General features: G+C 45.6%; 1 protein-coding gene across 10 annotated transcripts in view; it reads left to right on the top strand.

Moving 5' to 3' along the window:
• The window catches only part of SORCS1 (sortilin related VPS10 domain containing receptor 1), a 955194-nt gene that overhangs the window by 825805 nt on the left and 114110 nt on the right, over positions 1-15279 (top strand). For all 10 annotated transcript variants that reach the window (XM_073553077.1, XM_073553078.1, XM_073553082.1 and 7 more), the window contains exon 19: positions 3161-3347. In XM_073553077.1, coding sequence (XP_073409178.1) covers positions 3161-3347 — 187 coding nt within the window. The remainder of the gene's footprint in view (positions 1-3160; positions 3348-15279) is intronic.

Here is a 15279-nt window from a genome sequence, read left to right as displayed (position 1 = left end):
GGATTGTGTGTAGCGGGGATTGTTAGTGTGTAGCGGGGATTATTGGTCTGTAGCTGGGATTGTCGGTGTGTAGTGGTGATTGTCGGTGTGCAGCGGGGATTGTCCGTGTGTAGCGGGGATTGTTAGTGTGTAGCGGGGATTGTTAGTGTGTAGCGGGGATTGTTGGTGTGTAGCGGGGATTGTTAGTGTGTAGCGGGGATTGTCCGTGTACAGCAGGGATTATTGGTATGTAGCTGGGATTGTCGGTGTGTAGTGGTGATTGTTAGTGTGTAGCGGGGATTGTCAGTGTGTAGCGGGGATTATTGGTCTGTAGCGGGGATTGTCCGTGTGTAGCAGGGATTGTTGGTGTGTACCGGGGATTATTGGTCTGTAGCGGGGATTGTTAGTGTGTAGCGGGGATTGTCCGTGTGTAGCGGGGATTGTTAGTGTGTAGCGGGGATTATTGGTCTGTACCGGGAATTATTGCTCTGTAGCGGGGATTGTCCGTGTATAGTGGGGATTATTGGTCTGTAGCGGGAATTGTTAGTGTGTAGCGGGGATTGTCCGTGTACAGCGGGGATTATTGGTATGTAGCTGGGATTGTCGGTGTGTAGTGGTGATTGTTAGTGTGTAGCGGGGATTGTTAGTGTGTAGCGGGGATTGTTAGTGTGTAGCGGGGATTGTCTGTGTACAGCAGGGATTATTGGTATGTAGCTGGGATTGTCGGTGTGTAGTGGTGATTGTTAGTGTGTAGCGGGGATTGTCCGTGTACACTATTTCAGTATCTCAGGCTCTTTACTCCGGTTCTTGAAATATTACATGGATCTTATTCCCGCTTTGAACATTTTCTGACATTTCAGGATTTTAAGATTTGTCTCTTTTAAGACTAAAGAAACATAAAGGTTAGTTCCGAAAATATGATTTGGCTTTTTCAGGGATATTTCAGGTGCTGCAATAATCAATGATGTTCCCGGAGAAGAAATCCATAATTTTTATGATCAATAAAGATTTCTTTTTTCCCATATCTGCTCTCCAATTAATATACACGGCGCCGAGGGAAGAATAGTCAGTTTTATTCTTGGCAACTCATGTGCATAACCAATAATAAAAGCGGGAACTTCTTATTTCACATTGACATTCATGCACAGAAATCCTTTATTATTTCTGCTGCAAACATATAAAATGTGTCTCTGCACTGCTGCAACATTAACATAGCCGGGTCCGGGCGTGACAATGTATCCTGGATGCAACATACTGTAACACAGAAATAGAAAAGAGGGGTGGGAGTCATAGAGGGGGCGGCCGGAAATAAAGAAGAGGGGAGGGAGTCATAGGGGGTGGCTGGAAATAAAGAAGAGGGGTGGGAATCATAGGGGTGGTGGCCGGAAATAAAAAAGAGGGTTGGAAGTCATAGGGGGTGGCCAGAAATAAAGGAGAGGGTTGGGAGTCATAGAAGGGGTGGCCAGAAATAAAGAAGAGGGATGAGAGTCATAGGGAGTGGCCGTAAATAAAAAGAGGGGTGGGAGTCATAGAGGGGGTGGCCAGAAATAAAAAAGAGGGGTGGGAGTCATAGGGCGGTGGCTGGAAATAAAGAAGAGGGGTGAGACTCATAGGGGGTGGCCAGAAATAAAGAAGAGGGGTGTGAGTCACAGGGGTGGTGGCCGGAAATAAAAAGAGGGGTGGGAGTCATAGGGAGTCGCCGGAAATAATGAAATGAAAAGGGGTGGGAGTCATAGGGGGGTGGCTGGAAATAAAGAGGTGTGGGAATCTCAGGAGTGGTGGCTGGAAATAAAAGGAGGGGTGGGAGTCATAGGGGTGGTGGCTGGAAATAAGAGGAGTGCGACTCATAGGGGGGTGGCCAGAAATAAAGAAGAGGAGTGGGAGTCACAGGGGTGGGGGCTGGAAATAAAAAGAGGGGTGGGAGTCATAGGGGGTGGCTAGAAATAAAGAAGAGAGGTGCGAGTCATAGGGGTGGTGACTGTAAATATAGATAAGTGGTGAGCCATAGGGGGTGGCCTGGAAATAGAAATTTACCATAAAAACTTTCTTTTGTCCATATGTAAATTAGATACTCTGCGCACTATAGGCGGGGTCACATGGCGTATGACTATTTCATCCAACAGTTTTCTAAACTAATCCTTCCCCTGAAATCCTACGCATGTCGCATTCTTTGCGCATGCACAAAACATCTTTTTCTGAGCATTTTTCGTCTCCTTGTTCAGTGAATCAGAGCTGTCTCTTCTTTTGAAATCCCTAAAAATCGCCTCTCATCACATCGACAGCCCGTGTGCAGAACAAATTTTCTCTGTGTACTCACCACATGGGCTAAGAATGTGAAAATCTGAGGCTGTGCCGTCCACTCTAGTTTTCTAGCATGCGGCGATCATCACATTATCTGCACATGCTCAGCACAGCTTTTCTCTTTCCCCTTTCTGAATTTCTACTCTGCGCATGCGCAGAGCAGCATTTCTCTGTGCATTTACCAGCTCTCTGTTCTGCACATGTACAAAGAATGGGAAAATCTGTCTGATCTGAGATTTCTAGCATGCACCATTGTCAGATTCTCTGCACATGCACAGTACAACCTTCCATGTGGCCATATTCAGAAACACTGCTCTGCGCATGCGCTGACAATGTGAGAATTGGAGTCAGCGCTGTGAGTTCTGAATTTCCTGCTGTGCGTCATTACCATGTTAGTCCTCATACAGGAAACCTGGTGCAGGGAACCCTTTGCTCCGTCATGTTCATCCTGCATACATTTCTCTTTTTCAGCCGCCATTGCAGACTGCTTAATGGGAAGTTATGGCGCAGTGTGAGCTCCAGGGAAGGAACATTTGAACTCATCTACCCAACTTGAAGGCATCTGCCCAGCTTAGTCTGGCACAAAACCCAACAGAGTTAATGGGTCACAGTCCTGAGTAAAAATGCCCAAGTTTTTTTTTGGTGGAACATGGTGGCAGCCACTTGTTCTGGGCATCTAAGCCTTTCTCTTTCTCTCCACTCGGAAAACAGCCAGGGATCCCTGGTGGATTCTCCAGTCTCTCCAAGTCCTAGCAGGTTTCACTCCACTTTTCCCACCACCATTCTGACCAGGTCCTCTTATGAAGTACCAGTCATTGCAGCCTTCGAGAAGACCACCATTGCCTCTTCTCTTCTTTCTTAATCCTTTCTCTGTTTCTAGGGAGATATCCAGAGAACGAACATTCAGGTAGACTTTGGTGATGGTATAGCGGCTTCCTATGCCAACCTCAGTGCCACAGAAGACGGGATCAAGCATATCTATCAGAGCGTGGGCATCTTCAGAGTCCTGGTGCAAGTAGACAACAACCTGGGCTCAGAGAGTTCTGTGCTTTATCTACATATAACAGGTAAGTGCTAAATCAAGCTGCAATCAGAATTATTGACTCCGTTGTAAATTCGATGTATTTGCAAAATTTTTGAAACTTTCTTCTGTTCGTAACAAACCAATCAAACAAGAAGCGAAGACGAAGCCGAACATGGCGAATACAACAAGTGGTGTCTATGAACTGAGCACAAAATGCCACTTCTCTGACTACAGCGAAATTATTCACCCCTTCATGACCCGTGTCTTAGTGCCTAGTAGAGCCCCTCTGGCTGTTATAACCTGCTGTAGGTGTGATGGATAGTCAGACACGGCCTTCTGGCAGTGTTCCTGAGGAATCTCAGCCTTATCCTCATGGGAAAAGGCCTCCAGGTCCTAATATTCTTAGGTTTTCAAGAAAGTGGTCCGGACGCTGGTGTAAGGACGTAGTGTTTCACTGCACGCGCCTCAGAGTTCAATAGTGAATACTGTTCACAGAGGAAATTAATGGGCCAGCGGCCGTCAGAGTACAGCTACCAGCCCAAGTACCACGGTCCCTGGAGAAAAAGGCCATTAAGGGCCGGGAACGGCCTATGGACCTGAGGTTCCCCACTCCGGCTGTAAAAAATGATCTGGATGTATGTAGTGAAATAGAGCATGCTGGAATAACCCGGGCTGCTCTACTACAGCTGGTATAACCTGGGCATCTCCTGTGCATAATTATATATGTACGGCTGGTATAACCTGGGCATCTCCTGTATATAATTATATATGTACAGTTGGTATAACCTGGACATCTCCTGTATATAATTATATATGTACGGCTGGTATAACCTGGGCATCTCCTGTGCATAATTATATATGTACGGCTGGTATAACCTGGGCATCTCCAGTATACAATTATATATGTACAGCTGGTATAACCTGGGCATCTCCTGTATAAAATTATATATGTACAGCTGGTATAACCTGGACATCTCCTGTATATAATTACATATGTACAGCTGCTATAACCTGGGCATCTCCTGTATATAATTATATATGTACAGCTGCTATAACCTGGGTATCTCCTGTATATAATTACATATGTACAGCTGCTATAACCTGGGTATCTCCTGTATATAATTATATATGTACAGCTGCTATAACCTGGGCATCTCCTGTATATAATTATATATGTACAGCTGCTATAACCTGGGTATCTCCTGTATATAATTATATATGTACAGCTGCTATAACCTGGACATCTCCTGTATATAATTACATATGTACAGCTGCTATAACCTGGGCATCTCCTGTATATAATTATATATGTACAGCTGCTATAACCTGGGTATCTCCTGTATATAATTATATATGTACAGCTGCTATAACCTGGGTATCTCCTGTATATAATTATATATGTACAGCTGGTATAACCTGGGTATCTCCTGTATATAGTTATATATGTACAGCTGCTATAACCTGGGCATCTCCTGTATATAATTACATATGTACAGCTGCTATAACCTGGGCATCTCCTGTATATAATTATATATGTACAGCTGCTATAACCTGGGTATCTCCTGTATATAATTATATATGTACAGCTGCTATAACCTGGACATCTCCTGTATATAATTACATATGTACAGCTGCTATAACCTGGGCATCTCCTGTATATAATTATATATGTACAGCTGCTATAACCTGGGTATCTCCTGTATATAATTATATATGTACAGCTGCTATAACCTGGGTATCTCCTGTATATAATTATATATGTACAGCTGGTATAACCTGGGTATCTCCTGTATATAGTTATATATGTACAACTGCTATAACCTGGGCATCTCCTGTATATAATTATATATGTACAGCTGGTATAACCTGGACATCTCCTGTATATAATTACATATGTACAGCTGCTATAACCTGGGCATCTCCTGTATATAATTATATATGTACAGCTGGTATAACCTGGGTATCTCCTGTATATAGTTATATATGTACAGCTGCTATAACCTGGGTATCTCCTGTATATAATTATATATGTACAGCTGCTATAACCTGGACATCTCCTGTATATAATTATATATGTACAGCTGGTATAACCTGGGTATCTCCTCTATATAATTATATATGTACAGCCGGTATAACCTGAGCATGTCCTGTATATAATTATATATGTACAGCTGGTATAACCTGGGCATCTCCTGTATATAATTATATATGTACAGCTGGTATAACCCAGGCATCTCCTGTATATAGTTATATATGTACAGCTGGTATAACCTGGGCATCTCCTGTATATAATTATATATGTACATCTGGTATAACATGGGTATCTCCTGTATATAATTATATATGTACAGCTGGTATAACCTGGGCATCTCCTGTATATAATTATATATGTACAGCTGGTATAACCTGGGCATCTCCTGTCTATAATTATATATGTACAGCTGGTATAACCTGGGCATCTCCTGTATGTAATTATATATGTACAGCTGCTATAACCTGGGCATCTCCTGTATATAGTTATATATGTACAGCTGGTATAACCTGGGCATCTCCTGTATGTAATTATATAAGTACAGCTGGTATAACCTGGGCATCTCCTGTATATAATTATATATGTACATCTGGTATAACATGGGTATCTCCTGTATATAATTATATATGTACAGCTGGTATAACCTGGGCATCTCCTGTATATAATTATATATGTACAGCTGGTATAACCTGGGCATCTCCTGTATAAAATTATATATGTACAGCTGGTATAACCTGGGCATCTCCTGTATGTAATTATATATGTACAGCTGCTATAACCTGGGCTTCTCCTGTATATAATTATATATGTACAGCTGGTATAACCCGGGCATCTCCTGTATATAGTTATATATGTACAGCTGGTATAACTCGGGCATCTCCTGTATGTAATTATATATGTACAGCTGCTATAACCTGGGCATCTCCTGTATATAGCTATATATGTACAGCCGGTATAACCTGGGCATCTCCTGTATGTAATTATATATGTACAGCTGGTATAACCTGGGCATCTCCTGTATGTAATTATATATGTACAGCTGCTATAACCTGGGCATCTCCAGCGTGTCATGGTATAAGTTGTGCTTCTCCCCCAGATCTCACCGTATTCCGCGGTTATTCAGAGCGAGGCAGTGCCACCTACTGTTCTGAATGAATAATTCATCGCATGCTGCTGACATGTTCTTGCACTGAGCGCTTTGTGTGCGTGTCTGTGTTAATCGGAGCACTGCGGGGGTCTCTGGCGTTCGTTCTTTAATACCCTGATGCGCCACGCTTTTCTGAGTTTTATAAATGCTGAGAGCCACTATAAGTTCACTTCCGTGAAGTTTTTCTTTTTCGCTGGTTCAGCTTGTGATTAGGAATCGCAGATCTGACGGCTGCATTAAGTAAATTTACTGACAGCTGCACAAAGCCCCATTCAGTCTCCCTGATGTTAGTGATCGGCACTTGTCAATGGCTGCCAGTCACTCCAGGACAGGCGGAGTGAGTCATTGTTAGCGGATGATGCCCCGTCTGACTCATATTGGAGGGTCCGAAGTTCAGACTGATCCTCTGTGATGTCCATTTTCCCAGTATGAACTGTGCCAGAAAGAACAGTAAATGCAAAACTTCGCCTATACACCGCCCAGATGCCTCGCGCCCCCTAATGCCCTTGAGATGACACAACCCCGCCTGTAAGATTGGCAGATTATTGTAACATCCACATGTATGGCAGAAATGTCTGATAATGCGGATCCCACCATCGTGCAGTCAGGGGGTCCTGTGTGACACGGCTGAAAGCAGAGAGGTTCCCGACCAGGAAAACTCTCTCCATTCACTTCTATGGGAGTTCACAGCTGCAGATCCTGGTGGTGGCACCTACTCACATCAGACGTTTAGGTGACCGGTTATTTTACAGAAGTAATACCCGGAGACTATGAGCCCGAAGCATTATTGCTTTTACGCCTGTGTTTTTGGAGATTTTGTGATTTTCCACCCTTTTGTTTACATTTGAACCTTTTCTTAAATCTATTTTATGTGTTTTTTAAGTTTACCGCAGTGGGCTGATTTATCAACTGCAACTTTTTCAAAAAGTTAAACTGTTTACTCCCAAGTTCTATGTGAAATATTTGAGCACATTTTTTTTATATATTTTGCAAAACGGGCAACTTTATTTGGTGGCTGTGTGGAATCATTCATGTGGACTGGATGTGCGGCATCATTCATGTGGACTGGATGTGTGGTATCATTCATGTGGACTGGATGTGTGGCATCATTCATGTGGACTGGATGTGTGGCATCATTCATGTGGACTGGATGTGCGGCATCATTCATGTGGACTGGATGTGTGGCATCATTCATGTGGACTAGATGTGTGGTATCATTCATGTGGACTGGATGTGTGGCATCATTCATGTGGACTGGATGTGCGGAATCATTCATGTGGACTGGATGTGCGGCATCATTCATGTGGACTGGATGTGTGGCATCATTCATGTGGACTGGATGTGTGGTATCATTCATGTGGACTGGATGTGTGGTATCATTCATGTGGACTGGATGTGTGGTATCATTCATGTGGACTGGATGTGTGGCATCATTCATGTGGACTGGATGTGCGGCATCATTCATGTGGACTGGATGTGTGGCATCATTCATGTGGACTAGATGTGTGGTATCATTCATGTGGACTGGATGTGTGGCATCATTCATGTGGACTGGATGTGCGGAATCATTCATGTGGACTGGATGTGCGGCATCATTCATGTGGACTGGATGTGTGGCATCATTCATGTGGACTGGATGTGTGGTATCATTCATGTGGACTGGATGTGTGGCATCATTCATGTGGACTGGATGTGTGGTATCATTCATGTGGACTGGATGTGTGGCATCATTCATGTGGACTGGATGTGTGGTATCATTCATGTGGACTGGATGTGTGGCATCATTCATGTGGACTGGATGTGTGGTATCATTCATGTGGACTGGATGTGTGGCATCATTCTTGTGGACTGGATGTGCGGCATCATTCATGTGGACTGGATGTGTGGTATCATTCATGTGGACTGGATGTGCGGCATCATTCATGTGGATTGGATGTGTGGTATCATTCATGTGGACTGGATGTGTGGCATCATTCATGTGGACTGGATGTGTGGCATCATTCATGTGGACTGGATGTGTGGCATCATTCATGTGGACTGGATGTGTGGTATCATTCATGTGGACTGGATGTGCGACATCATTCATGTGGACTGGATGTGTGGTATCATTCATGTGGACTGGATGTGTGGCATCATTCATGTGGACTGGATGTGCGGCATCATTCATGTGGACTGGATGTGTGGCATCATTCATGTGGACTGGATGTGTGGCATCATTCATGTGAACTGGATGTGCGGCATCATTCATGTGGACTGGATGTGCGGCATCATTCATGTGGACTGGATGTGTGGCATCATTCATGTGGACTGGATGTGTGGCATCATTCTTGTGGACTGGATGTGCGGCATCATTCATGTGTACTGGATGTGCGGCATCATTCATGTGAACTGGATGTGCGGCATCATTCATGTGAACTGGATGTGCGGCATCATTCATGTGTACTGGATGTGCGGCATCATTCATGTGTACTGGATGTGTGGCATCATTCATGTGGACTGGATGTGCGGCATCATTCATGTGGACTGGATGTGTGGCATCATTCATGTGAACTGGATGTGTGGCATCATTCATGTGGACTGGATGTGCGGCATCATTCATGTGGACTGGATGTGTGGCATCATTCATGTGGACTGGATGTGTGGCATCATTCATGTGGACAGGATGTATGGCATCATTCTTGTGGACTGGATGTGCGGCATCATTCATGTGTACTGGATGTGCGGCATCATTCATGTGAACTGGATGTGCGGCATCATTCATGTGAACTGGATGTGCGGCATCATTCATGTGTACTGGATGTGCGGCATCATTCATGTGTACTGGATGTGTGGCATCATTCATGTGGACTGGATGTGTGGCATCATTCATGTGAACTGGATGTGCGGCATCATTCATGTGGACTGGATGTGCGGCATCATTCATGTGGACTGGATGTGTGGCATCATTCATGTGGACTGGATGTGCGGCATCATTCATGTGGACTGGATGTGCGGCATCATTCATGTGGACTGGATGTGCGGCATCATTCATGTGGACTGGATGTGTGGCATCATTCATGTGGACTGGATGTGCGGCATCATTCATGTGGACTGGATGTGCGGCAACATTCATGTTGACTGGATGTGTGGCATCATTCATGTGGACTGGATGTGTGGCATCATTCATGTGGACTGGATGTGTGGCATCATTCATGTGGACTGGATGTGCGGCATCATTCATGTGTACTGGATGTGTGGCATCATTTATGTGGACTGGATGTGTGGCATCATTCATGTGGACTGGATGTGCGGCATCATTCATGTGTACTGGATGTGCGGCATCATTCATGTGGACTGGATGTGTGGCATCATTCATGTGAACTGGATGTGCGGCATCATTCATGTGAACTGGATGTGCGGCATCATTCATGTGTACTGGATGTGTGGCATCATTCATGTGGACTGGATGTGTGGCATCATTTATGTGGACTGGATGTGTGGCATCATTCATGTGGACTGGATGTGCGGCATCATTTATGTGGACTGGATGTGTGGCATCATTCATGTGTACTGGATGTGCGCCATCATTCATGTGGACTGGATGTGCGGCATCATTTATGTGGACTGGATGTGTGGCATCATTCATGTGGACTGGATGTGTGGCATCATTTATGTGGACTGGATGTGTGGCATCATTCATGTGAAGAATCCACAGTCTTTGTCCTGAAGAATAAAACTTGTAACAAGCCTTAACCCCAATACTGACCCGAGAAGCTGTAATCCTAGCTGTAATTCTGGCCTTAACCTTCACCCTAGTAGGTGTAACCCCGTCCTGATTCCACCCCCTAGCCTCAGCTCTAACACAGCCATACCCTTAATCCCAATCCTTCTAGCCCCAGCTCTGATGTATTGTGATGTCACTTCATGTTGATGGCTCGTTATCAGCACAGATGCGGCATCATTCATGTGGACTGGTTGTGCAGCATCATTCATGTGGACTGGATGTGCGGCATCATTCATGTGAACTGGATGTGCGGCATCATTCATGTGGACTGGATGTGTGGCATCATTCATGTGGACTGGATGTGCGGCATCATTCATGTGTACTGGATGTGTGGCATCATTCATGTGGACTGGATGTGTGGCATCATTCATGTGTACTGGATGTGCGCCATCATTCATGTGGACTGGATGTGCGGCATCATTCATGTGTACTGGATGTGTGGCATCATTCATGTGGACTGGATGTGTGGCATCATTTATGTGGACTGGATGTGTGGCATCATTCATGTGAAGAATCCACAGTCTTTGTCCTGAAGAATAAAACTTGTAACAAGCCTTAACCCCAATACTGACCCGAGAAGCTGTAATCCTAGCTGTAATTCTGGCCTTAACCTTCACCCTAGTAGGTGTAACCCCGTCCTGATTCCACCCCCTAGCCTCAGCTCTAACACAGCCATACCCTTAATCCCAATCCTTCTAGCCCCAGCTCTGATGTATTGTGATGTCACTTCATGTTGATGGCTCGTTATCAGCACAGATGCGGCATCATTCATGTGGACTGGTTGTGCAGCATCATTCATGTGGACTGGATGTGCGGCATCATTCATGTGAACTGGATGTGCGGCATCATTCATGTGGACTGGATGTGTGGCATCATTCATGTGGACTGGATGTGCGGCATCATTCATGTGTACTGGATGTGTGGCATCATTCATGTGGACTGGATGTGTGGCATCATTCATGTGAACTGGATGTGCGGCATCATTCATGTGGACTGGATGTGCGGCATCATTCATGTGGACTGGATGTGTGGCATCATTCATGTGGACTGGATGTGTGGCATCATTCATGTGGACTGGATGTGCGGCATCATTCATGTGGACTGGATGTGCGGCATCATTCATGTGAACTGGATGTGCGGCATCATTCATGTGGACTGGATGTGTGGCATCATTCATGTGGACTGGATGTGCGGCATCATTCATGTGTACTGGATGTGTGGCATCATTCATGTGGACTGGATGTGTGGCATCATTCATGTGAACTGGATGTGCGGCATCATTCATGTGGACTGGATGTGCGGCATCATTCATGTGGACTGGATGTGTGGCATCATTCATGTGGACTGGATGTGTGGCATCATTCATGTGGACTGGATGTGCGGCATCATTCATGTGGACTGGATGTGCGGCATCATTCATGTGGACTGGATGTGTGGCATCATTCATGTGGACTGGATGTGCGGCATCATTCATGTGGACTGGATGTGCGGCAACATTCATGTTGACTGGATGTGTGGCATCATTCATGTGGACTGGATGTGTGGCATCATTCATGTGGACTGGATGTGTGGCATCATTCATGTGGACTGGATGTGCGGCATCATTCATGTGTACTGGATGTGTGGCATCATTTATGTGGACTGGATGTGCGGCATCATTCATGTGGACTGGATGTGCGGCATCATTCATGTGTACTGGATGTGCGGCATCATTCATGTGGACTGGATGTGTGGCATCATTCATGTGGACTGGATGTGCGGCATCATTTATGTGGACTGGATGTGTGGCATCATTCATGTGTACTGGATGTGCGCCATCATTCATGTGGACTGGATGTGTGGCATCATTCATGTGTACTGGATGTGTGGCATCATTCATGTGGACTGGATGTGTGGCATCATTTATGTGGACTGGATGTGTGGCATCATTCATGTGGACTGGATGTGTGGCATCATTCATGTGGACTGGATGTGTGGCATCATTCATGTGAACTGGATGTGCGGCATCATTCATGTGTACTGGATGTGTGGCATCATTCATGTGGACTGGATGTGTGGCATCATTTATGTGGACTGGATGTGTGGCATCATTCATGTGGACTGGATGTGCGGCATCATTTATGTGGACTGGATGTGTGGCATCATTCATGTGTACTGGATGTGCGGCATCATTCATGTGAACTGGATGTGCGGCATCATTTATGTGGACTGGATGTGTGGCATCATTCATGTGGACTGGATGTGCGGCATCATTCATGTGTACTGGATGTGTGGCATCATTCATGTGGACTGGATGTGTGGCATCATTCATGTGAACTGGATGTGCGGCATCATTCATGTGAACTGGATGTGCGGCATCATTCATGTGTACTGGATGTGTGGCATCATTCATGTGGACTGGATGTGTGGCATCATTTATGTGGACTGGATGTGTGGCATCATTCATGTGGACTGGATGTGCGGCATCATTCATGTGAACTGGATGTGCGGCATCATTCATGTGTACTGGATGTGTGGCATCATTCATGTGGACTGGATGTGTGGCATCATTTATGTGGACTGGATGTGTGGCATCATTCATGTGGACTGGATGTGTGGTATCATTCATGTGGACTGGATGTGTGGCATCATTCATGTGGACTGGATGTGTGGCATCATTCATGTGGACTGGATGTGTGGCATCATTCATGTGGACTGGATGTGCGGCATAATTCATGTGGACTGGATGTGCGGCATCATTTATGTGGACTGGATGTGTGGCATCATTCATGTGGACTGGATGTGTGGCATCATTCATGTGGACTGGATGTGTGGCATCATTCATGTGGACTGGATGTGTGGCATCATTCATGTGGACTGGATGTGTGGCATCATTCATGTGGACTGGATTTGTGGCATCATTTATGTGGACTGGATGTGTGGCATCATTCATGTGGACTGGATGTGTGGCATCATTCATGTGGACTGGATGTGTGGCATCATTCATGTGGACTGGATGTGCGGCATAATTCATGTGGACTGGATGTGAGGCATCATTCAGGTGGACTGGATGTGCGGCATCATTCATGTGGACTGGATGTGCGGCATCATTCATGTGGACTTGATGTGCAGCATCATTCATGTGGACTGGATGTGCGGCATCATTCTTGTAGACTGGATGTGCGGCATCATTCTTGTGGACTGGATATGCGGCATCATTCATGTGGACTGGTTGTGCAGCATACTTCTTGTGGACTGGATGTGCGGCATCATTCATGTATACTGGATGTGTGGCATCATTCATGTGGACTGGATGTGTGGCATCATTCATGTATACTGGATGTGTGGCATCATTCATGTGGACTGGATGTGTGGCATCATTCATGTGGACTGGATGTGCGGCATCATTCATGTGAACTGGATGTGCGGCATCATTCATGTGGACTGGATGTGCGGCATCATTCATGTGGACTGGATGTGCGGCATCATTCATGTGGACTGGATGTGTGGCATCATTCTTGTGGACTGGATGTGTGGCATCATTCATGTGGACTGGATGTGTGGCATCATTCATGTGAACTGGATGTGCGGCATCATTCATGTGAACTGGATGTGCGGCATCATTCATGTGGACTGGATGTGTTAATTGTCACATTGTATCCGGTGGTTCTGTACTGTGACCCTAATCCTGACCTTCATCTTGAAATATAATCCTAATCCTAGACCCTACCATAACCATTGTAATCCTAGTCCTACCTCTCGTCCATTTCTCATAACCCTGGCACATAATTGTGCCCAATAATCTGAGCCATCCATCAAGTGAAGAATCCACAGTCTTTGTCCTGAAGAATAAAACTTGTAACAAGCCTTAACCCCAATACTGACCCAAGAAGCTGTAATCCTAGCTGTAATTCTGGCCTTAACCTTCACCCTAGTAGGTGTAACCCCGTCCTGATTCCACCCCCTAGCCTCAGCTCTAACACAGCCATACCCTTAATCCCAATCCTTCTAGCCCCAGCTCTGATGTATTGTGATGTCACTTCATGTTGATGGCTCGTTATCAGCACAGATGCGGCATCATTCATGTGGACTGGTTGTGCAGCATCCTTCTTGTGGACTGGATGTGTGGCATCATTCATGTGGACTGGATGTGCGGCATCATTCATGTGGACTGGATGTGCGGCATCATTCATGTGAACTGGATGTGCGGCATCATTCATGTGGACTGGATGTGCGGCATCATTCATGTGGACTGGATGTGCGGCATCATTCATGTGGACTGGATGTGTGGCATCATTCATGTGGACTGGATGTGTGGTATCATTCATGTGGACTGGATGTGTGGCATCATTCATGTGGACTGGATGTGCGGCATCATTCTTGTGGACTGAATGTGTGGCATCATTCATGTGAACTGGATGTGTGGCATCATTCTTGTGGACTGGATGTGCGGCATCATTCTTGTGGACTGGATGTGTGGCATCATTCATGTGGACTGGATGTGTGGCATCATTCATGTGGACTGGATGTGCGGCATCATTCTTGTGGACTGGATGTGTGGCATCATTCATGTGGACTGGATGTGTGGCATCATTCATGTGAACTGGATGTGTGGCATCATTCATGTGGACTGGATGTGCGGCATCATTCATGTGGACTGGATGTGTGGCATCATTCATGTGGACTGGATGTGTGGCATCATTCATGTGAACTGGATGTGTGGCATCATTCATGTGGACTGGATGTGTGGCATCATTCATGTGGACTGGATGTGCGGCATCATTCTTGTGGACTGGATGTGCGGCATCATTCTTGTGGACTGGATGTGCGGCATAATTGATGTGGACTGGATGTGCAGCATCATTCATGTGGACTGGATGTGCGGCATCATTCATGTGAACTGGATGTGCGGCATCATTCATGTGGACTGGATGTGTGGCATCATTCATGTGGACTGGATGTGCGGCATCATTCATGTGGACTGGATGTGAGGCATCATTCATGTGGACTGGATGTGCGGCATCATTCAGGTGGCCTGGATGTGCGGCATCATT

This window comes from Dendrobates tinctorius, unplaced genomic scaffold (assembly GCF_039654945.1).
Source record: "Dendrobates tinctorius isolate UK_male_01 unplaced genomic scaffold, ASM3965494v1 ptg000196l, whole genome shotgun sequence".
NCBI lineage: Eukaryota > Metazoa > Chordata > Amphibia > Anura > Dendrobatidae > Dendrobates > Dendrobates tinctorius.
This window is presented reverse-complemented; position numbering and strand designations above follow the sequence as displayed.